General features: G+C 44.2%; 2 protein-coding genes across 2 annotated transcripts; one reads left to right on the plus strand and one right to left on the minus strand.

Annotated features, from left to right (window-relative positions):
* Positions 1-27: 27 nt before the first annotated feature.
* On the minus strand, positions 28-9830 carry slc9a2 (solute carrier family 9 member 2). The gene is made up of 13 exons (XM_037489381.2): positions 9284-9830; positions 8990-9204; positions 8644-8892; positions 6867-7117; positions 6565-6782; positions 5770-5969; positions 4881-4970; positions 4724-4794; positions 3668-3829; positions 3443-3548; positions 1872-1988; positions 1578-1665; positions 28-1064 (listed from the first exon to the last, which is right to left on the minus strand). The coding sequence occupies exons 1-13, from the start codon at positions 9561-9563 to the stop codon at positions 643-645; spliced, it is 2469 nt and encodes an 822-aa protein (XP_037345278.2). The 5' UTR covers positions 9564-9830; the 3' UTR covers positions 28-642.
* A 761-nt stretch (positions 9831-10591) lies between these two features.
* inpp4aa (inositol polyphosphate-4-phosphatase type I Aa) lies at positions 10592-24176 on the plus strand. Its single transcript, XM_037489032.2, has 24 exons — positions 10592-10722; positions 15888-16109; positions 16213-16257; positions 17120-17238; positions 17326-17442; positions 17594-17673; positions 17777-17894; positions 18131-18221; positions 18317-18464; positions 18854-18984; positions 19461-19565; positions 19664-19772; positions 19878-19895; positions 20007-20193; positions 20549-20851; positions 20929-21076; positions 21244-21282; positions 21397-21569; positions 21690-21813; positions 21926-22193; positions 22613-22710; positions 22801-22913; positions 22988-23142; positions 23248-24176. Exons 2-24 carry the CDS (start codon positions 16010-16012, stop codon positions 23378-23380), a joined length of 2922 nt encoding a protein of 973 aa, XP_037344929.2. The 5' UTR covers positions 10592-10722; positions 15888-16009; the 3' UTR covers positions 23381-24176.
* The last annotated feature ends 924 nt before the right edge of the window (positions 24177-25100 follow it).

The raw sequence follows: 25100 nt of genomic DNA on the forward strand, positions 1-25100 counted from the left end.
TACTTACTTCCCATATCCTCTTGCTCTGTGGGCAGTGTCACATATTTTGACTTTAAGAATGCTTGATATCAGCTTCCAACAACATCATGTTTATTACAGAAACAAAAAACTAATAACAAAGTGGGCCCAAACTTGTGAGGTCCATCAATGTAATAGACTGACAAGGCCTCCAGTTTGTCCCAACAGGACTTTGTACTGCACCACAATAGTTCCTCATGTTCAGTTCATATAAAAACGTGTATCCTCAATCATACTCAAACACACATAGTATTACATTCATACCGTATAATATTTACATAGGAAAATGGATATAATTACTCCAAATAAAATTTCGTAGTCTATAAAATTCTACAGGAAGTTAAAGTTTTGAAAATCACATTAATGTGAATTGGTGAATTAACGGCAGCAGGCGAATTTGGCAGAATGGGTCACTGGTGATGGTTCATATTCTGTTGCTTCACTAGCGTGTTCTGTGCTTGTGCTTCTTGTGCGGTTGACACCTGACTTGAAGACATTACTATCCATTTTACAGGGTGGGTCACCTCTGACAAAGAATGAATGGACCTCCAGTCATCTATTCAGATGTTACATGGAGACCCTGGAGCTGCTTCACACCCGGAGTCTGTGGCGGTCCAGATGTTTTTATTTCTTCGGGTTCCACTGAGGCCGCCTGAGCAGAGGGTTTTGTGTGTTTTCTCGGGGTTCAGCAGCCCAGCTTGGAGGTGAGGACAAAGGCTGCAGCTCCTCCTCCTCCTCCTCCTCTTCGTCGTCTTCATGATGCCCTCTTCTAAAGTTATCAGCGTTGTCAGCCAAGGAGTGCTGACGGTGAGGAGCAGGAATGTGGGAATCTCTGGAGGAGGAGGAGCTTGTTCTGGAGGTTCCCCGACCCGCCCTGCGTCTGTCCCCCACTGTGCTCTCGTCCACCATGTCGACAGACTGCACCTCTGTGAGGGTGTCCAGCCTGCGTAGGGGCATCATGGCTCGGGAGGAGGAGGAGCGTGCGGGCTGGACGAAGCGAGAGCGCCTGGATGGTGATGCCACCTTCGACATTGTTTCCTCATCATCTGCGACATGGGAAGATCATAGCCAAATTATAAAAAAACCTCAGAAGTGAATTCAGGGAACGGCAAATAAATGTGGGCACAGAGATTTACCTCAATAATAAAGCTCATTAAGATGCGGTCAGTCATCACCAACGCATGTTGTGCAGCCAAACATCATTAAAAAGCTAAACGTCAGCATGCAGCAATGCAGCTCAGGCTGATGGGAATGTGGTTAATTTTTTGCTGATAATTAGTCATCAAAGAATCTTGTGGTTAGACGAGGATCTCTGTAAATGTCATTGGCGGCCTGTTAATCACACATCTAGATGGGCTGAGCCTCAGGTTTTATCATTTTAGTCTTAACGTATACAGTGGCTTAAACGAAAAGCTCGACCAAGCTGATAAACACAAATACATGATCAAGTTTCATTTTCTGAGAGACTGAGAAAACCGAACAAGAGAATTTTGCATTTAAAAAGATTAATAAAAACCAAGTAGGAGGTCTTTAACAGGGAAATCTGGACCTTAACTCACCTGCATAGCTCGGCCTCCTCGGAGGGAATTTTGAGTCCAGGCTTTTCCCAGCAGGAAGAGAGAAGTATTTATGGGATTTGGGTACCACCTGATAACATGGGAATCAAGAATTGAAAGACAAAAAGACAGACAGAAGAATTTTAGAAACTTGTTTCATTTGGGACGCTTGATCTCAGGGTAGCAGAGAGATAAACAACCTCACAAGGGTAAATTCGGCCCTCCCTGGCCTCTCTTCCCTACTTGAACTCATGCAATACCTCAAGTGGATCTCCCCACAGTCACAGAGCTGCTTACCGAGGACTGAAAGCTGCCCGGTCGGAGGCTGCGGCGGATGCTGGCGTGGCGTCTTATCAATATCTCCTTGCTCTGGCTTTCGTTGGGCAGTGCATGCTTAGTGGTGTACGCCACCGTCTGGTTAAAGAAAACAAAAAAGCACAACATTCAACATTATTTCACAGCAGATTTAAACCTTTCCGCTCACAGATTTTGATCAAGTTGGACGCGCCCATCTCAAACACATTTACAAGCGAGCCACAAGGATTTCCCATAGACCCAACTTCAACTAACAGACAAATGCAGTGTTAAAATTCTTTCAGAGGGGTGGGCCTTCCTAATAGCTCGGATTACTCGACCAAAACCGGCCACACCTGAACTGAAAGGGTCCGTGTCTTTGTTTGGTATTGGCAACCTGCCACTCCTTTGCTGCGTAAACTTCTGTCAGCATAGATCTTTTGGACCTGCAGCTGTTAGTTAGACCGAGAACTGACGAAACATGAGACGAACAGGGTCTTATTAGGACAAGATCAGAAGCACATGGTCCCCTATGTTTGTGTACACATCAAGGCGTCTCCGTGGGTGATGTCATTTCACTGATGGAAAAGTACTGGAGGCCCCGGTATGTGGTTATGCAAAACAGCGCTGACTGTCGGGACAAACACATTGGGTGCTATTAAGGCGTCACGGAAAGTCTACTGATCCAGTGAGACGTAAATAAAAATGTGTTCACCTGATAACAGACAAACGTGTCCAACCAACAGCGTTCTCAGCATTTTAGGTCAAATAGTTTGATGTGATATTCTTTCGTGACAATTTTTGTGCCACAACTCGATTTTCACGTAAAGAAAAAACAAAATGATTTAACTATAGAATATGGAATATTTGGAGCTTGGCTGAGGAGCACATTGATTTGTTGATCCATGCAGGTAGAACATCTGCATCTACTATGTGAGCAGCTGGAAGCTCACTACACAACAACAGCAAATGCGAGACTGGTGGCCTTTACTTTATCCAACAGCCCAATCGAGCAAAGTGGTTCTACTTTGTGTGTGTTGTTTGTGTTCACTGTAGTAACTGCTGCATTAGTGAAAGTCAGATTTCTTACATGAGGTAAAGGATCAACACAACATTTTTAAAATGAGCCATTACAATCCCCCCAACACAGCTAAAATATTCTGCAGTAATGTGACTTTTTGCAATGAAATTATCCATGAAGATGCATCGAAGTGTAATCAGGTGAACAGAGGAACTTGGACGTTTCTATTAATTACTATGAAATATTGGATTGTTTTACCTCTTTAAGATCCTTAAGCTGTTACTGAAGCCATTTGAAAAAAATGGCTTTGTGGAACTGGTAACAAATTAGACCCCAGGTGTAGACAAAGTAACCATTGGATTAATCTCTAACAATGTGCTCTATTTATCTCATCTCATCATTTGCTTTATTAAACATCTAATTACCTCACAGATGCATGGAGGACTATAATAAATATGCAACATAGCAAAGTACAAATAGATATTTTCAAGGAGAGGAAGAAGAGATGCACAATGCGTTGCACACTATTACACTATATTATTCAAAAGCTCACCCGTTGCCTGATTTGGTACATGTTCTTGGACAGGATGTCATGCATGTTCTTCAGGTCAGCAGCCAGGAACTTCTTCTTCGGTTTAGCCGAGCCCTTCTGTTTCTCACTAAAAGACACGTAGAAAGAAAAAAAAGACATTTCCTCTTGCACGTTGATCTGTAATGACGGTACAAACCACTGGTGTTATCACCAGAGCAACAGAGAGACGTGGAGACGGCTTCATACGAGGGAGAGACAAAGGATGTAGCAGAGCTGATGGACACATCGTCCAGGATCTCCATGGCGTTCTGCAGTTCCAGCTTCTTGTAGAGCGCCACAATACTGGACTCAGCGCGGTTGTCTCTGATCAGGATCTTCCGCAGTATTTTATTGTTGAACTTCATGAACCTGATCCAGAGAGAAAGGTGATGCCGTTGGTCAGCATGGACAGATATCGGTAAACGCCCTCTCGCAGGATGATGGTCAAAGAATTAGGTTTGTGTGGTTAATACAAACACAAGAGAAGGGAGAAAGTAACAGGAGGTAACAAAAGGTTTTAAAATATGAGTCCAATAGAAACAAAATCTGTATTGCAACTTGTTATCCTTATTTATTTGTTATTTGTGACTTGTTTTGTCTTGGTTTTCATGTTGACATTTTTATAATTACCAAGCCTTTAATGAGTTACTCTTCAATATTATGCGTCTGTTCTTGTTATTCTGCTGCTGTGACAAAGCATGGAATTATGATCTTCTCTTTAAATATTTCCCTGTTCTCTCTCCTGTTGATGTTGTGTCAGTACCCTAAATCCTAAAATTAGTTCAACGTAGCAGAGTATAACATATATGTATTGTATACTGTATGTGTATACTGTATATTTAGAGTGAAAACTACTTTTGAAAAAAGGTAAAACTCAAAAAAATACATTTACAGAAAACCATAAAGCAATACTTACAGCTAATAGTTAATGCAGGTAACTACTATGCCCTCAAACCCTCATTAAATGAAGTAAAGACGTAACATAAGATTTAAGAAACATAAAAAGGCCGGCACTACTCATGGCGGACGCTGAACCTTTCCCACACAGTCCAGGAGTGAACAATAGCATTGTCAAACTCAAGGAGGAAACTAAGAGCAGGTAAATATAACCGCCACCTCTCTTCCAGTTTCACTGCAGATTATTTTCTTTGAGTGTCATGACAGGAAGCTATGACTTCTTTAACACTATAAATAGGATATGTGGTAATAAAAGCTTCTTGTTCTAGTAGCAGAATGAGCACAATGCAGAGGGAAAGCTCTTACTTGTCCTTCCAGTAGAAGTGGCTCCACTGCCCACAGAGGTCCTCTATGCCAGCTATGGTGTGATCCATGAGCTGAGAGCAAAATGAGACCAGTCAACACTGTGCACAGAATAGTAGACAGCTCACCACGTTCACAACAATCACGATGTGTAGCGTACTCTGCGGTGAATCTCCACATTGATGGTGTCAAGATTGCGGTTGGTTCTGCGGACGTTGATGAACTCAATCAAAGGTCGGATACTGATGCCCTGTGGAGGAGGAAGGAGAAATTCAGCATTAGACAGTAAAATAGAAATTAGAGGACTTTGAAAATCCAAACTGACTCTCCAAATTAATTAATATTATTTATTAAAATGAATTAAGATATAGAAAGTCTCTAATGGAGCAAAAAAATTTTCTGGTTCTTTTGAGAGAGAAAGACTTGTATTTCTGAACTGGTCTGGAATTGAGTTGCATACGAGAGCATTGAAATCACAAACCCACAAAAATTGATTAAAGTCATTCTTATTTGAAATTCAAATTGTGGCATTTTCCAAGCTTCACATAAAACTGGCCAGTCTGTTTCTCTCTGACTGAGAGTATTTATTCAATTAGATCCAATACCGACAATATGTCATCTATAAAATGACAACAGCCTTGTCTGTTTGAGTAGCTGGCTGAAAGTAAAGAAGTAGTAGGCTTACCTTTACCTTTTATTAGTAACCTAACTGTTAGGGTTCATTATTTCTGAAATAAGGGGCCTGACTGCTTTGTTCACTTAAAAATAAAATATTAATAAAATACTGCACTGTTTGGCAATGTTGTTTTTCAGTAAAATAAAACATTTGCATAAAAGCAAGCCAATCCCCTTTTCCATGTTGATAAGAGCATTAAAATCAAAATAAAATATGGAAAAAAGGGAAAGGAAGGGACATTTAGAATAGATACAAATTTGTGATTAATTCTGATTAAATATTTGAATCGTTTGACAGCACTAATGCATATATACACACCAAAGTTAAAAATAAAAATGATTTACAGCCAACATCAGTGTAAAATGCTTATTACCTGGAGAAAGACAGTGAAGAGGATGACAGCGATGGTGGCAGTGACAAACAGCTGCTTGCGGCCGATGGTATCGGGGAGAGTGAAGACCAAGGCAAAAGAAATTGCACCTCGCAGACCACCGTAGGCCAAACCAAATTGATCCTTAAAGTTAAATGGAATGGTGCGAAAAGGGTTGATGATCTGAGTCAGCACCAAGACACCTGAGATGGCATGAAAAGCAATTTTGGGATGTTATTTTAATCTGAACTCATTTACTGATTATACGGTATAACAATGCAGCTTGTTTCACAAAAATATAAGGTATAAAACAACAAACAAATCTATTAATGGAGCTTTACACGAGCAACTTATAGCTAAAAAAAACGTTTTGCTGTCCTTCATGGCCTCAAGCCTGATTCAGGGTGCTTTGTTGCATCCCTGTAACAAGGCGAGGTTTAGCCAAAAAATGAGTGACCTTAATTAACTATTTTTATATTTTATTTTTCTACTCATAGCTACTAAGACAAACCGTTAAAAGAGGCCCTGTGGAGTTTTAATATGCACAAACTATCTCAGGGCTACATTCAGTGTTATTGACTGAAATAGTGTAGTATAGATTTGATGCCTGAAGAAGCACTTGAGTAGAATTTACACTTCATAATACATTTGCAAAGCTATTTTTAAAAATATTTAAAATCGTATACCCTTCAAAAACATTTTGTCTTCTTTTTTCTTGTCCTTATTGCAAATTGTGATTAGTACAGTAGGACCGACAGATGCCAAGACAAGCAATAACGCCCCCTGCCCTCTCCTTACCCAGACCCCTCCATACGAAAGCAAACAGCAGTGTGAGCAGGATGTAGCCCCAGTTCCACTCGTGATCTGTTGTTATGGTGACGACCCCCAGGAAGAAGAAGATGAGGGTCTCGGCGATGGAGCCAAGCATCTTGACCACATGGCGAATGGTTGTGCAGGAACGCTGGGAGACGTTTTCTTCCACGTAGTACTTCATGGTGAGCGCACAGGTCACAATGCTGCAGAAAAACATGAAGCTGCGTTTTCTGCAGGATTCTCGCATTGTGCCCAGAGAAACAGTAAGAAAATGTATTTCTACTCACGCCATGATGGACGAGAGGGTGAAGAGTTCGGCCACCAGATAGGCCAGGTAGCTGTACATGAATACGAACAGCGGCTCGATTTCTCGGACCTTGGAGGTGAACCTTGTGGTGAAGGCGGCCGCGAAGCCAAACAAGACGCCGAAACCCATCCCGCCGAGCCCGACCACGAAGAACCGCGCCACCCCGAGGAAAACATCCACCGGCTCCACCACCGGCATCTCCGCCACGAAGTTGAACATGTTGTACAGCACCTGATAAAAGATGTGCACACAGGCACGTTGAAGCACTCATGCACGCCAGCAACGTTTCACGTGCAGCTTTGCATGCGTGCAAACACGTGCACGAACATGCGAGGTCTCGGGCGGTGTCAGGGGCTGCGGCCTCTTAACGACGCAGTTGAAGATAACAGTGATTTTCTGGAATATTTACTCTGCGCTGTTTACATTTTGATAATCTCATTTCACCACACACACACACACACCAAATGACTCGGTGGTAGTGGAGATTTTTTGCCAGCGCAACCGGCTTCATTTCTCTCCTCCTGTTCTGACAAAGAACAAGGGCCACTCACTTCTTTTTCATGCTGTTGTAGTATTTTAAAATATGCAGTCAGGACAGAGCGAATATATTTGTGGACTTTTCTTTAAAAAGAGCTAAAGAAAATACTGCATGTGGGATGGTCTTTACAATAAGCAATACTAGTACATGTATTTAAGTACCAATGGAGGAACATGCTACAATTTGGCTCAGTGAAGCGTTTTACCAGTTTTTGGATCACATGTGAGCTGAATAGCACTTAAGGGATAGGCTCTATGACTATACACGGACGGTGAGGTCTAATGAAGAGAAATACAGAATATCAGACCCGCTCTGGGACGAGCCTGTCAAACCGGAGGGTTAACACGGTCAACATTCATCAAAGGTACATCTGCAGGTAGAAAACTTGATGTGATTTTCCGGCACTCACAATCAAGGGCGTAGCAATAGTAACTCTGGGACCTCAATATTTTATAAAAAGGAACCTATTGCAATGTCCGTGTGCCACACACCATTAAGCCCCTGTAACTTTTTGGAAGTATTTGTAATTTTGGCAAACAGTACAAGTTGATTCATGGGTACAGGTCTTCAAAAAGGTGTCTCGACAAATGTGTGTAACTGGGTCAATGTGTTTCTTCACCATCTGCATCTGCTACTGTGTATTTAACAAAAGGAGAGCCACGCCAAAGCTAAGAGTGGATGTGTGTGTGTGTGTGTGTGTTTCTGTTTGAATGCAACAACAAGAGGATGAAGGGGGAAATTTGAGCATGAACTCACTTCATTGAAGTTTCAGACAAAAGTCTGTCAGAGTTAACTCCTCCCTCACAGCCAAATGTTAGCAACCTCAAAAACAGGTTTGGCTGCATCTGAGCAAACAAGCATCCAACATGACACTGCTCTAGTTTTCCTTGTCCCTTATATCACTTCCAGTTTTTTGTTATTTATCTGTTCAGCAATCTTGCCTGTGCACAGACACCCTTTATGTTCTCATTTAGGCATATTAACCCTTAAAAGTAAGTGAACTAATCGTACGCTATCTTGAAAAACCTGAGCTGAGTCGCTAGAGAAAGAACAACAACATGATCTTTGCTCAGTGTTTTCATAACAAGGAGTAGTCCTGAGGACAGTGGGACACATGTGGCAGAAAGTCACAGAGTTAGAGAACTTTTGTTTGCATTGTTTTGTTTTTTTTAAAACCCACTAAGCAAAACTTTTTAAGCCTCTGCCTCGAGGCGCTCACCACAGTGACAGCATCGTTGAAGAGGCATTCCCCAAACACCACGATGTAGAGCTGCTCGTTCACAGACACGTCCTCAAACACGCTCAGCACGGCCACGGGGTCCACGGCCGAGATGATGGCGGCAAACAGCAGGTTCTCCTGGAGGTTGATGTCCTGCACACCAAACGCCTCGATCTGGCATATGGCATACAGGGACATGCCAATGCCGATGCTGTTCCACAGAGTCCCCACCACTGCAAACCACAGCACCTGCAGACACATGCAGGGGGGAGGGGGTCAAATGGCTTCAGAGGAGAAGGAAACATTCAATCCGGCTTGGTGAATCTGTGGCTGCTTGGTAACGGACCGTGCCAATGTTCTCAAAAAAAGGCCTGGTGGGCATGAAGTAGCCCGAGTCGAGGACAATCGGGGGCAGCAGGTAGAGGAAGAAGACGTTGCTGCGGAGGACAGCAGGTGGCTCCTCGTGGACAGAGTGCATGATGCCGCCCACGATCAGACCAATGGTGATAAGGAGGCAGGACTCTGGCACCCAGACGGTGATCTTTTTGTACACATGGAAACCTGAGAAAAAGAGATATGGTTAAAAAAAACAAGGCGACAAAAAAAAAATCCATCAGCAGCAAATGTTAAGGTTATTCACCAATTTTTGCGAATGAAGCCAGAAGCACCCAAAGAGTGATCTCAAATGGTATCTGTATTCTTGAGTAATTCATTGTAAACATTGGCATATTCTCCTTTTCGGCATCTGGATACGCCTGGGGGCCGCTGTCAGGCTTAATCGGTGGCAGAATTGTGACCCCGCCGGTTGGTCTGCCTGGGATTTCTCCCCTGGAGCCATGCACGAGACTTGAACATGTGAAAATGAAGAGTAAAATTCCTCTTTGTCTTGTTATGCTTAAATCCATTGTGGCCAAATCCATAGCCAATACACAGCCGTCCAACTGTATACTGATCAATTTATCTAAATTTGGTGTTGATAAAAGAGGGGGGGAAAATTGTGTGAAGAAACTTAGCTTCTCCTTTTAAAATTGATGACTTGAATGTTTCCCTGCTCTCACTCCGTCTTCAACCAAGCGAAGCCTTGATGGACTTCTTTTCGGAGCTCAAGGTAGCGTGGTCCGGGTAGGTCTCCTTCAAACTGCGGTACAACACACCTGTGGTTTACCTGCTGCGCGTCCTCGACTTCCGACACAGTCTGGGCGCGCCCCCGAGCCCCGCTCTGATTGGCTGTCACCTTGCGGCAGATTAAACGGGTGAGGCGCTGTGTTTCATTCAGGGACCACTTTTGAGTTTCGGTGACACTAGAATCCTGAAGAACACGAGTTTCAACTTTGTCTTGTAACTCAAAAAGCTTCAGAGATACCCGAAGTGGTTCAGACCCCAATTCATGCAACTGCCTCCCTATAATGCGAATAACTAAATGCATTTATCTTGAGTTCAATGCTCAACACAACATAGATTAAATCAGTGGTCAGAGATGAAAATATGTGTAGCATACACAGTATATCATAATCTAAAATTAATATCTAAACCATTTATGGTTTTATTGTTATCTTGACAACTTTTCAATACGTTTTGTGTCTCAGATCTTCAATTAGGAATCTCATGATTTATCTTCAGGGCCAGTATTTATCATACAATTACTAATATGTGGACTGGTGTTGAATTTGCTTTTTATCATTATGACAAACAATACTTCTTTACAAAAAACGAAATCATTCAAACAATTAAGCGAGATCCACGGGGACTCGCGCTAAGTATTTATCTATTATTCGCATTTTTCGTAACTTGTGCCTCCCTGATAATCGAATGACACATACGTTTCTATTTGGCTGTGTGTGAAAATACCAACGCTGTCCCCATGAACGCATACCCATAGTACCACGTGAGTTCATCTGAGGTGGGACGGTGGCAGCCCGACGGCGCCCCCCCGTGGAGAGCAGCGGGATGTGCTCACGGCGGAGATGTTACGTCTCGATGTGTCAGAGGGAGTCAGGGCGAGTCTCGACTGCAGACATCGTCGAGTAGCAGCCAGGACGCCCATCAATATGAAAAGAGAACATCGCATTTCTCCCAACGGTATGACATATTCATATTTGCGTGTGTTTCTCGTGTGACCTCTGGTTATTTAAAGGTTCGTCGATGCCGTTTGTGCGTATCGGTAGATGCTGTGTTAAAGGAGGGGACAGCAGCTCGCAGCAGCAGCGGAATAATACATGTTTACACACCATGGCGAGAACTCAAATGTCCATCTTTCTGTTTCTACTCATATTCATGGTATGTTTATTGTGCTGTAGGATCTGCAGCACCATGCGGCAGCCTCACCGAATGAGCATCAGCAGATATCATGACGCAATAGCTGTTATTGTCTTAGTGTCAGAGGATCATTTTGTATCCACTTGAGAAATGTATAATAATGTATTATTATTATAATATATATTTGGCCAACGCTGCCATAAATAGATTCCCATTCGGACAGCTCTAGTGCACAAATAGGCTCCTGAGAAGCCCGGATGACGCCCTGTTTCACGTGTAGTGTTGATGTAGGATTATGAGGGGAAATGTCACATACATGTTGGTTTTATTGGACATACACATTACATCTTAAACCGGATGTGTTGCTGACGAAGCAACGCATCGCCCTATTGCAGGCCGCCCAGCTGTCCCCAACAGAGCGGAAAGGATTATATTTGATCTGTTGACTCATTGTTTCAATCTTTTCATAACAGAGAGGGAATTAAATGGAGATTTGTGATCACCTCTTACAGCTTCCTCAGTTTGTCTGTCTCTCACCTCTGCGTGGGCTGTTTGTGTGTGTGTGTGTGTGTGTCTCCTGATACCTCGAGTAAAGACCTACTGTACAACCATGCACGTGGGATCCTATAGCATCATCCTGCAATTCATTCACCATTCATCATAATCAAAGGTTTCTCAGCGTACCGTTGTCTTGGTAACAACAGTGATGTTTCCTCCTCACGCTTTCGTTCGCATCTCATGTTTCTCCGTGTGGATAAATGTTTTCCTTTGGGAGTAAACACGTTTGCATATTCCATGCCTCTTTAATCAATCCAAGCTATTCATATATGTGTGGTTGTGTAGTTGGTTGTCTGCATGCTTACTACATCAAGGAGACAATTGTAGATCAGAGGCAGCTAAGCTCAGCTCTGGACCGGAACAAAATCAATAGATTGAAATTGAGAGGGAAACCATGGCTACGGTGGGGGGAAGGGGGGGGGGAGTCACAGGAAAGGAAGACGGCCGGAGAATAAAATGACAGAAAACGTGGAGAATGATGACAGAGCAGATGAAGGGGCATTCGGGAGAGATGTAAAGGGATGAGAAGGGGTTGTGTTAAGGACTTCTGAGAGAGGAGCACTGCAGTGTAGCCGGTACTGACAACATCGCCAGCCTCACTAAGTGGGTCTGTCTCCACTGTGTGCCTAATTTTACTACATAACTCGCACCCTTTATTTGTGTATTCTATCTCTTCTTCTTATTCTTCTTTCATTGAAGCTGGAAAACCAGAGTTGTCCCTCTCCCATTGAACTGTTTTGCCTATCTGGGGTTAAAGGTCACCTAGAGAGCAGCAGCTGTGGAACTGGTCAGTATTCAGCGTTTTGCCCAGATGCGCTTCCTCAGTGTGGCTGCCTGGTGCCCTTATTCAGAAATCTACATCAACGAATCTGAATCTGTCAACAAGAGCTGAATCGTTTTCACACCGTCCCTAATTATAGTTTTAGTCTTTTTTCAAGCAAGAGTAAACACATTATTTGGTTCCAGTTTCTCATGAATAAAAATGGGCTGCTCTTTACTGCATTAGATCATAATCATTTGAATATCATCCCCTTTGGGACTGTTTGTCAAATAAAACGAGCACCTTGAGGAATTCTTCACTTTTTTGGGGCATTTTCTAGACCAATTGATTAGTCAAGACAATAATAAACACTTTTTAATGAATACAAAAGAAACCATAACATTTTTACATTTTTACTTCATGGTTTATCAATATGATTATTTAATAACTCATTTATTCTCTAGAATGCCACAGGATGTCTCCACATGTTTTTAACGGTCTGACGTCCATCTATAGTGATGTAAAACAAATGAAAACAATCCCAGTATCTTTGTAAGGTGGAACCAGAGAATAATATTTCCATCCAATGATCAATTGATCGAGAGGAGGGTTCAGCTCCGCTCCCGGGCCTTTTGTCCATCATCAAGTAGACTTCATGCAGCGGACAGATGTGACGGCGATGATGATCTGAGGCTCCCTGTGGTTTTCCATTAGATCCACGATGGGTTTCCTAGAGAGCTTCCCAAGGCAGATTGCAGCATTTCAAAAGGCAGCTCCCATTGACAATGACTCCCACACAGCGTAATGAGGCAGAGCGTCAGCGGCGTAATTGTGATCGGTTATGGTCTCCCACGGAGGTGCCGAAACAGAGATTACACTGGCAGAGAGCCTCGCGCTCACACTCTGGACTTAGTGTGTGTGACTATGCAGACGCAGGGCCGGGTCTAGACAGGCATGTATGAGGGGGCAGCCACAAATCTTGAGGGGGCATTGTGCTTAGTTTATGTGCTTAGTAGATTTAGTTTGAGGGGGCACAACATTTATTTGCCCCTGCCTAGACCCGGCCCTGTGCAGACGACTTTGAGTTCGCCTGCGCGTGGCATGTGACGTCAAAACCCATCCACAGCGTTTAAAAATAGACCTCCGGTGCACAAGTCCTCGCGCGTGAACGTGTTTGTTCCCCTTTTGTCGGTGTAATGACGAATGGACCGAAAAATCACTGCAGCAGATGCTCTCAATCCACCAGGAATATGTATGTTACAGCGCAGAGGAGGAGAAATGTATGCCACGTCATTAATCTGAGCAAAGGCAAGTGTGTATTTGTGTGGCACACAGACACAAGCACCGAGGAGGAAACGTTAACTGAGCACTGAAAACAGTTCAATTTGAAGCACCTTTCAGTTCAAGTTAGTCATCACACAACCGCCTGCATCTTTTTTTTGTATTTCTTTTTAACCTTTCACATTTTCTTCACACACCAATGTTCCCCCACTTCCTGTGTGTGTGTGTGTGTGTGTGTTACTCCTCCTCTGATTCCCACTTGTGCTCATCTGAGGAAAAGAAAATCCAAATATCCTCACACTTACTGCACAGCGGTGTTTTCACCGTGTTCCACACTTGGCAGAGTCTCAGTTTCCTCTTCTCCCGCTGTTGAGCATAAGTTTGGCAAGAGCCGTGTTAATCAGGTACGAACACGAGCAGCTCTTAACGCCGCGCGCCCAGCAGAGGCATTAAAATGAGCATCGGACTAATTACTGTTACATAAGGCCTGTGTGGGTAAAGTGAGGTGTTTGTACCTGGTCCTCGCTCTGTTTATACGATACAAAACGGTATGTATGTAATCGTATGTTATTCACTACTTGTTTCAGAGCAGCATTTAACAAAACTGCAGATTAGTATCGAGTTTGCTATTTATATTCGTGGTCGGCGATCTCGGTGACCCGCTGTCTGTCCTCTTGTGTTCCACCACTGGCGGGTCAGAACATCATAATATGATCAGTAGTCCATGACAGAATATTATGGGTTATTAATGTGACATTTTTTTCTCACAAAAAATTAATTAAAGAATGACTTACTATTATCTTTCAGAGAAGAACCAACATATACTGTACATTGATTGTCATATCTTCATATCTTTTGGACACAAAAATCATCGTAAACAGAGACAAGATAAAAAAATACTTTATTATAAGTTAAGACTTACACTATCATAAAATATTATGTCGGGTGCAGATCCATTTAATGCAGAAAGTGCATACACTTACCCATTTAAATATCTGTCTTATACTGTTTTTTAATTAGTCAGTCAGAAAGGTGAAAAAGACACCAGTAAAGCACAAATAGCGACTGTAAAAAGAAGGTGAAGATTCAGTGTGCTGCAACACCCGATCCTGTGTGAAAAGTCACACTTTCCCCCCACTGGGCTCCTTGTATTATCACAGTAAGAAACTATTCCACTTTCAATCGTGCTCATCTCAGAACGGAGCATCATGCCAACACATCCAACCTCCCGTTAGTTATTCTTTGCATAAACACTGGAGACTGCATTGTTTGTACCTTCTTGGGAACAAGTCACTGTTGTGCAAGTCACAAGTAAGTCTCAAGTCATTGCCCTCGAGTCCCGAGTCAAGTCGAGTCAAAGACGAAGCAAGTCCCAAGTCGAGTCACAAGTCAAAGCCAACAAGTCTCAAGTCGAGTCACAAGTCGTACCATTTTAGTTTCGAGTCATTTCGAGTCATTTTATTATAGTGGGGACGGGGAACCCTGGGTGATGGTGCGCTGCCTCACAGACCTAGACTACGAAGGGAAGGGTAATGGTGGATCGACTGTGACTGTGTTATAGTACTGTAACGCTCACCCCAATGCTGTAGCGTAAATAAGGAGGCGATGACTGGCTTGCAACTCCGCTGCATTTATTTATATAAAACAACTCAACTTCGGTCACTGTTGGCCGTCACCACGCCGAACGAACACTTCCGCATACACGGCCCCCCAAAACTCGGGCTGTCTCGCGTAACTACAGCTGGTAACGGAGCATAACGTGAACACATGCAACATCTGCATAACTGATTAACTAATAACTTTAACTCAGCTCATTACACTACTTTAAAACGGACGTTGACATAATGTTGGCGAGGATTTCCATCGGAGTCTGAATCGGGGTTCAAAAATCCCGATTTTTGTAACCATGAACGAGCTGTCTCGTTGATTCGGTAAAATGGACTGCAGTGATTGGATGTTGTGCAGGCAGCGCGCGCTCTCTGCATACAGGTGGCGCACATTTTTTTGACAGATGCAGATAAACAGAGCGGCGCGGTGGTGTGAAAATGTTTTCCCCCAGTTTTCATGGGAAGTAGCAAGTCTTCTCGAGTCAAAAGGCTCGAGTCCAAGTCAAGTCACGAGTCATCGGTGTTCAAGTCCAAGTCGAGTTGCAAGTCTTTGTACGTATTGTCGAGTCGAGTCTGAAGTCATCAAATTCATGACTCGAGTCTGACTCGAGTCCAAGTCACATGACTCGAGTCCACACCTCTGGTAATTGCAGCGGTTTTCATAATTCTGTCTTACTGCTCTGAGCTCAGCTGCCATATGAATGAAAGGATGAACTAGATGAATCTGCCCGGTCCGTCTGTGGGGGACAGCAGATGATCACTCTGTGGTTTTCTTCTTTCAGATCTACCGTTACACGTAATAAACGCGTGAGCGTTTCAAAGAACTGACGGACAGAGTTTTGCGTTCCAATACTTCAGCCCTTTTCTCCTCAAATCCATCCTCGGCCCCCGCCGCCCACCCAACATGTCCGGCAAGGAGCGAAGCCCCCGCCATCGGCCGTGGTCGGTCTACCGGGCCAACACGTTTGATCTCTCGGCTGAGATGATGGGGCTGGCTCTCTCGGGTAACTAAGTAACTGCTACCATGGTAACCAGTGTACCTCATTGGTGATGAAAGGACAGGCCGTTATAAAGAGCTTCCTCTCCTCCTTTCATTCTATCCAACAGGCAACAGTCAGGATCCGGACGAGCCTGTGCTGGAGTTCAGTGTGGGTAAGTTCAAGGAGATGAGTACAAGGTAACACACACAAACACTTTGTCTCCTTTGTGGTGCATGGGCACAAATTCCAAAGCAAAAAGTAAATTAACACACAGACCTATCACCTCTGACTGATCATCTACTAGTGTTAAGAAAATGGACGCAATATTTTCAGGCCTTTTTTTCCCTTTCAGAATAAAATTGAGGAAGAAGCAACACATGCATTGCTGCTGAACTTCCACCTTATATGGACTGCTTCATTTACACCAGTAGGCCTAATGAGCTGAGGTAGTTGAGCGTACTCAAATCTCATGAACAGAACTGATCCTAGTTACTACACAGGAAAGCCCTCTTTGTTGGTGCTCCACACAGATACACATGAATGAGTAACACTGCACCGTTCATTCGTTATGATTTATTTTTATTTATTTACTCTGGTGTTTATTTTGAGCAATAATAGCCAAATAAACCAAATTTATCAGAGTAGTTGGCGGAGATCTAAACAGAGAGCAAATATTTGATTTACATTCAAACCTATGCTTAACTCCAAATGAAAGATCATGGTGTCCCATGTTTTTTTACAACTGCTGGCCAACATGTTCACCACATTAGTTTAAATTGGTAATTTATCCATGTTTACAGTTGCCCATAATCAGGCAGCTTCGGATGATCTTGACACATGATCGTTTATTAGCCAAAGCGACAACTTTCTTTGTGTGCAACGCCATGTTGTTTTGATCCATTGTTCAACCTAAAAGCATTACTGTAAACAGCAACTCACAATCACAGCATCCCGCTCCTCACACAGATAAGTGACGATCCCTCCATCAAATCCCACTGTCTGTCATCTCTTCCCATGTCTCTACGTTGCTGCAGCCTGCAGCGAGCTGGTCACGCCCTCTCTGGACCGCAAGCCAACCAGCTTCGTTGCTGTCAGCTGCACCACCCCGCCGCAGGCCTTCTGGACCAAGCATGCCCAAACTGAAATCATAGAGGTACAAGGCTCTCCGCTTCCCCTTGCCCCCTAACTGCCGTTGGAGACTTCCAAACCAATTTGTCTCTCTCCCTCCTTCTGTCTTCAGGGCACCAGTAACCCAATCTTTTTGAGCAGCGTGGCGTTCTTTCAGGACTCTCTGATCACTCAGCAGACTCAGGTCAAGCTTTCTGTCTACGACGTGAAGGACCGCACACAGGGCACGGTAAGGCCGCCGCCGCGAGGACCACGTCTCACAAGACCATCCTGTTAGGATGGGAGTACAATTCTTATCCAACAAATGCTTAAATAGTCTACGCTTATCTTGATGGAAATTCTATGAATCATGTGTGTGTGTGTGTGTGTGTGTGTGACAGATGTACATGCTCGGTTCAGCCATGTTTTCTGTGAAAGAGCTACTGCAGGACCAACACCACAGACTGCACCTGACTCTCAGGTAAGAGGCTGACACCACACACTGAGAACCGTTTCTTCCAAGGGTGACGAGATGCTACTCAGGTTCGGGGAAGTTTCATTTGGTCAACGTCCCTGTGGGTCAGGTCGGCGGAGAGCAACCGCGTGGGGAACATCACCGTCATCGCCTGGCAGATCGAGGAGAAGCGAGAGCAGAGAGCTCCCGTTGCAAGATTACAGAGAGGAGACACCGTCAATGGAAGGGTGAGCGGAAGTTTTACGAGTATTGTCTGCTGTTTGTACTTAACATTAAACTGAATGACATCAACGTTACATCAAAATGAAGAAGAGAAGAAGGCAATAGTTAATTGATGAATATAAAAGTTACAGATCTAGAAAATCTATTCATCCTCACTTTATTCTGCGCGTCTCAGTAGCAGCAGCCCCAACCTCTTTCTAGTTGAATCGCGGGTTGATAACATTGTTTTTTTATGTGTCAGATGGTTCTCCCTGTTGACGAAAGCCTGACTGAATCCATGGGCATCAAATCCAAGTCTTTGTCTCTGTGCAAAGACCCGTTGCTGAAGGCTGGTGAGTGTGTGTCTATTTGAACTGTAGATATCCTGTCAGTGGGAGTTCAGTGACAGTCTGATGCCACGTGATGGTTTTATTTCGGTCTGCTTCAGTGTTCGGGGGCGTCATGTCTCGAATGTACCGGCTCCCCACCACCGACGGCAACCACCTTCGGGTCCTGGAGCAGATGGCGGAGAGTGTTCTCTCCCTGCATATTCCTCGACAGTTTGTCAAGCTGCTGCTGGAGGAAGATGCTGTCAGGTAAACTATCGCTGTATTACCCATCAGAGGCGTTATCATCTTTGCAGAGGAGCAGCAGGTTGTTGTAGCGCAGTGACCCTTTTATGCAAAGCAATGTCAATTTTCATGTATCACGCATATCCTTTTTCTAGTTTTCCATTAATTGTCTTGTAAAAAACACAAATTTGTGGTGTATGTCATTTGAAAAGAAAAAGTCTATTCAAATTTATACGAGAACATTACGCTGCCATTCTCACCGATGGTTTATTGTAATGTGGGCGACTTGAGAAGTCGAACCTGCTGAGCAGACCTTCACTGAACAAGCAGTACTAACATCAAACAGCTGTGACATCATCGGCGCTGGGTGTCCTGATGGTAAAGGCGTGTGTGTGTGTGTGTGTGTGTTGCAGGGTGTGTGAGCTAGAGGAACTAGGAGAGCTGTCCCCATGTTGGGAGAACCTCAGGAGGCAGATCATCACTCATTATCAGACCATCATCCTCACCTACCAGGAGACCATAAGTGACCTGCATGAATACAAAGGTCAGAAACACAATGAATCAGTCACAGCGAGTACACGTAGACATACACACGCCGTTCTCCTCAGAGGGGATCCTTTCCACAGGACCCTACCTCAGTAAAACCAGCGCGTTGTGGAGCTTACGTTCTGGTTTTACATTCCTTCATGTTGGAATTTCACATTGAGCTTCTGTTAACGCACAATCACAAAAAGCTCTTTTTAAAGCAAAGACCCTCTCGTTATGTGGATGTGAAGGGCTCATTTTAAGCTGAGGAAAACACAATAATTATTAGTTTCAGGTGCTTATACACCGATTGCAGGGCGTTATATTACATTTGTGTCACAGGGTCCCCGATCTTTTAAACACTTTCAATCAATCATTTTTAAGAAAGGGCAACAAAATTGTTGAGTTCCCCTGGAACATCTTACACACATTATGTAGAACGTGTTACTTTATTCATAGATACAAAGCAAATCTTCCCTTTCTGCTCTCTCTCAGGTCCTTCTTTTAAGTCTAGTACCTTGAAAGCTGAGAGGAAGTTGGAGTTTATTCCTACTAATCTGCACATCCAGAGGATAAGAGTGCAGGGAGAGTCTGGCTATGGTAGGTTTATATACTGCAAACATATGGTTCTCTCAGGTTTTTATAACATTATTCGTCCAGTCTCTTATTGCGTCTTCTTCATTGTGTCCTCTGATCAGACCGGACGTACGACGTTGTGACTATTGGTGCACCTGCAGCACATTATCAAGGCTTTAAAGGCTGCGGCCTCCGAAAACTGCTGCATCGGCTCGAAGAAGCCAGGAAACAGTGAGTAGAGCAAAAAAAGGAAAACACAAAAGCGTCATGGTCGTGTTTGATTTAACGAGTTGTAATTCAACTTCCTTTGTTATTTGTTTTGCTTCAATCAATCAGCAAATACGAGGAGGAAAGGTGAGGTGACAAGTAGTGTACTGTAACATTATTCTGTGTTTTCATGTTGTTGCCATGTCTTTGATACTCATCTTCTTTGTCTTTCACACCCGCTTTATCACACACCCAAAGCTCTGCTGGTTCTGGCTCCAAAGGAATGGCATACCAGCCCCAGGATGTAGTGAAATCAAAAGAGCTCATCGGTCAAATAAACACTCTGAAGACACAAGTGTGTTACTACGCCGAACGCCTGTCGCGAGCCGCCAAGGAGCGCTCAGCCAACGCTCTGGAGAGAACCCTGGCTATCCTGTCCGAGAAGGTACGATGCTGTGAGCACAACTGCATCCCGTTAATCTAGTGCTGAAGTGTAGATTATTTTACTTCTTCATCTCCCTCTGCTTCTGTAAAAGAAAATGACTTATAAAATAGATGCAAATTCACAGAAGCATTGACCCCTTAACTGAATTGTGTCTGTGGATATATGTGATATATGTGATATATGTATAATAATAATAAAGTCGTCATCTTCTGCTAACAGAAAACAAACTGCATTTCATCCCTTATTTTATTGAACATTAAAGAGCTTGTTTTGTTTTTTCCATCAATGTATTGCCACATAGTATAACCACATGTGACCACACCGCCTCCCGGTGTCCTCACCTCTCCTCTCGCAGACCCGTCAGCTGGTGAGCGTGTGTGACTCCAAGCTGCTCTCCTCGGCCATCCTCGCCCTGGCGTCCGCCCGCCCGGAGACCACCCTGCAAAGCACCCCGTCCCCGTCCTCCTCCTCCCTGTCACCCTCCTCCTGTTCCCCGTCTCGCTCCCCCTCCCGCCAGCCAGCCTCCCCCTCCCGCCCCCCCATCTCCCCGTCTCGCGCCTCTACCTCGCCTTTCCGCCACGCGGCTCCTCCGGAAGGCAGCGAAGCGAGTAAAAACAAGCGCTTCTCCTTGCAGGGCGATTTACATGAGGATGACTGGGTAAGACAAGATCCATCCACCTCTTTGTTGTTTGCGTTCATTTGTTGGTGTTCTTTACTTAATGTGTCCGTGTGCAGGATAAGGTTTGGCTAAATGTGAACAAGAGCCTGGAGTGTGTGATCCAGAGGGTGGACAGTCTGCTGCAGCGAGACAAACTCCAGAGCGACAGTAGCTCGGAGGATGTCTTCCTGCTCGCCAGCGAGGAAACGGGTAACACCAAGAAAGGTACCCAGACACACACCCTCCCCTGAGGTATCCATAGTAACCAGGAACACCCATCATTCTCACACCAGACCCGTACATTCCTTTCACGTCTCTAGGTAGTCACGCTAACTTCCTGTCGCTGGATATTTAAAATCTAAAAGTCCTTTTTTCAACAAACTTTCTCTCAGCTGTAGATATCGGCACAGAGGTGGAAAAAAAGTCTCCAGGTGAGAGCAATATTTCCTCTACAATTGCTGTGATGATGACGTATGATATGAAGCCTTCCTGCCCCACCTGTGTGTAGGCATACTTGTGTGTAGTGATGTGCGGCGTGTCTGCAGGCGAGTGGAGCGACGCTCTGTACCCTCTCCTCACCTCGCTGACCGATTGTGCCTCTCTGCTGAGCGACAAGGCCAAGAAGGCCATGGTGTTCGTGCTGATGCAGGACAGCGCCCCCACCATCGCCACGAGCCTCCCCCTGCAGTACCGCCGCGACGTTGTCTTCTGTCAGACGGTCCGTCGGCGTGTGTCTTCGCACTCCCGGCCCTCCTGGCTTTTTCACACATACGTATAAGCATTGACGAATTGCTTTTGAAGACACGAGCGTATTGATACCGAGTTATGCTTCTCGCAGCTGACGGCGCTGATCTGCGGCTTCATTATCAAGCTGAGGAACTCTCTCTGTGACTCGGGCTTCCTCAGGCAGCTCCACACCATTGGCTTACTGGTGCAGTATGAGGGCCTGCTCAGCACTTATGGTAACCTCGACTGGAGCAAATGTGTCATCACGCAGACTTTGTGATATCAAGCAAACATATGTCAGTGTCTCCTCTGCGCTGCCTTTCTGTGATGGTTCTTTGTGTCTTGAAGGTGAGGAACTGGCCATGTTGGAGGATATGAGCGTTGGAGTGATGGACCTGAGAAATGTCACATTCAAAGTTACCCAGGCCTCTTCCGGCTTCGCTCCGGACATGCTGCCGGTGATCACCGGAAACCGCAGCGGCTTCAACGTCAGGGTTCCCATGTCCGGGGCGATGTTCGACACGCTGCCGCGAGATATCCAGAACGGGATGCTGCTGCGCGTGCAGCCCGTCCTGTTCAACGTGGGGATCAACGAACAGCAGACGCTGGCTGAGAAGTGAGTCCCTGAGATCAGAGGACGGGGAGGCTGAGGGCTGGAGGACAGAGAAACAATACAATATAACACGTCAGATTTATGACCTCAAGTTTTATTATAGTCAAACGGGAATTTTTCTCCTCCTTATTCAAAAGGTGTCATTGAGAACATGTAAAGTAAAAAAATGGTTTGAATTAGGATTGAATGGATGAAGTGATTAAGGCTCCTGGTTTAAAGATAATGTAACTGGGTTGAGAATATGACGTTTAAAAACATCTGTACCCTGAATAACACATTAAACCTGCATGCAGTAAGTCTGAAGTAGAAAGATGGAATATTTAGAAAGGACATTACTTTGGGAAGGGGAAGGTAGACTACGGAAGGACAAGTGGGTGTTTGTCATTAAAGACCTCCACTCTAAAATCCAAATGTGTATCCAGGTTTGGAGACACGTCACTACAAGACGTGATCAACAAGGAGAACGTGACTCGCCTCAGCTTGTACTACGACCAATTTAAAGACGTCCTGTCAGAAGACTGTGAGTTTACACACGCATACGTGCAAAGCACCTCTGATGACCTTTTTCTCATATTCAACTCTCCTCCTTACCTCTTTGTTCTCTCCTCAGGTCTGCCTCGCTCTCGCAGTACCACCAATCTGCCCGAGCTGCTCAAACAACTAAAACAGAATGTGAACGCCAAGAAAAGCAAGAACGTGGAGATTTTGTGGCAAGCAGCCGAGGTAGACTTCCCTCTCCCCTCGATGCTAATTTAAAAGCTCCGTCTTCCTCTGACCTCTCTGTCTTAACCCTAAAGGTATGCCGCCGCCTGAACGGGGTGCGTTTCACCAGCTGTAAAAGTGCCAAGGACCGCACAGCCATGTCTGTGACGCTGGAGCAGTGTCAGATCCTGCAGCAGGAGCACGCCCTCGCGCCACAGGTCTTCTACCAGGCTTTGGACTGCATGCGCAGGTCAGCCGATGACGTTGAAAAGTCACACAACCAGCCCATTTTATTGCTTGTGCGTTGTAAAATACATAGAGATGTAAATAATGCATAGCTTCTGCTTCCCCACAGTGAGGGCTGTAGGAGAGAGAACACCATGAAGAATGTGGGATGTCGTAAATACGCCTTCAACTCCCTGCAGCTCAAAGCCTTTCCCAAACAGTATCGCCCTCCCGAGGGCACGTATGGGAAAGTGGAGACCTAAGTGGACTCTTCTAAAAAAAACTAAAGACTGAGGAGGACAATGATGAGAGCAGCACGCAAACACAAATACTGAACTCTAACTGGAACAGCAGCCCTTCGTTTTGTGATTAGTCACCGCTAAGATGATAAATGTCCATGTTCCAGTGCTACTGTAGATTGTTTTATAGTGGTTTCAACCTCTCCTCCAGCAGTGCTAGGATCACACACTTCTCACAGCCACGCGTGGCATGGTCGCAGTGTGCAGACCACTCTGTTGGCTGCTGTACCAGTCGTAGCGTCAGGAAGCATTTCTTTTGTGGTCCGTTCATCGGTTATTCAGAGGATGACGCTGCTGATATTCTGCCTAATTGATCCAGCTGGCTGCTGACACAGCTTATTTCCTCGATGCCCAGAAGCTGATTCCTGCTGTAACGTTTGATGTCACAGTGCACAGCGGTTTTAGGAAATTACTGACTTGGTAAACTAGAGAGTAAACAACATTTGTTTCTGTTGTCTTTGTGTTTAGGAGGCATAAATGCATACATTAAAATAAATAAAGATTAATACCACATTTCTTCTCTAAAGGTACAAGTAAATTGAGATTGTGTAAATTGTAAAGTTGAGAGCCCATGACAAGACAAGAGGTGACAAATTTAAGGAATCTTAACAGCAGCAAGCCAGCGAGTGTGAAATGTCTTTTGAGATTATGTTTTTCAGGAAAATGCCACTTGGAGCTGTCTACATGAGAAGATGTTTAGCCTGGCTTTGATATGATGTCTTTGCTTGTTAACAAATGACGAAAGTACTTACTTACGTCACACTGTGTCTCCGTCTTATCTTTCTTCTTCAATCACACTATTATCCAACACTATCACTCTCTAGAAAAAACACAGCTCTTCTTTAGAAAATACATATCTCACACCACTTTCTGGCATTTGTCTCACAATATTGTCTCATCTCATGTGACTTCTGAGGTTCTTCTGGCGTTTCACAGGCAGCGTCAATGGGAACTTGTTCACAAATAGTCTGCACCAAAGTGCGTCACATTACTCTTCTACAGATATTAAGACATGTATTAAGGTTAAATACAGCACTAGCAGTTGGTTTTCCCTTCAAGCTTCAAGCCTCTTTACAGTGTGTGTTCTCAGTTTTACACAACTCAGTTGAATTATGCAGAATTTTATGACTGACATTGGATGAAAACTAAAAGAGTAATGATTTTACCGGCAAAGAAAAAACCTACTGTTTTATTTTATTGCAATTGTAGACTGTTGCGATTACTCATGAATACTTGAAAGATGCATTTTTCTACCAGTTTGACACTTCCAGGCTCCGATGTACTTAATTGTATAAAACTTACATAAACAGTGGATTTTATTTTGAAAATGTTATCTTGCTTACAGTTATTCAGGTTGATATGGCTGTTGTTGCCAAATGCTGTTTTAGTTTTTATCCATCGTTATTGAGGCAGTAGGAGCCTTGATTTGATCTGTTGTACATGCACATGGGTTGGACCTGTTTTTGAGTTTTTGAGTTTTGGAGAGGTCTGCACCCACACAGAGGTATAAAGTGAAACTGAATAATGAATAAAGGCTTGTCGGTGCCATGTGACTGCGTCACTGAATTAACTTCCAACAGTATGTTAAGTGAATTAATGAATCTCCTAAAATGTCCAAAAAAGTTTTTAAAAACTAAATTGCTCCGTGATCACTGTGGCTCCATCTATTAGGAATAGGCACAAT

This window comes from Pungitius pungitius, chromosome 10 (genome assembly GCF_949316345.1).
Source record: "Pungitius pungitius chromosome 10, fPunPun2.1, whole genome shotgun sequence".
Taxonomy (NCBI): Eukaryota; Metazoa; Chordata; class Actinopteri; order Perciformes; family Gasterosteidae; genus Pungitius; species Pungitius pungitius.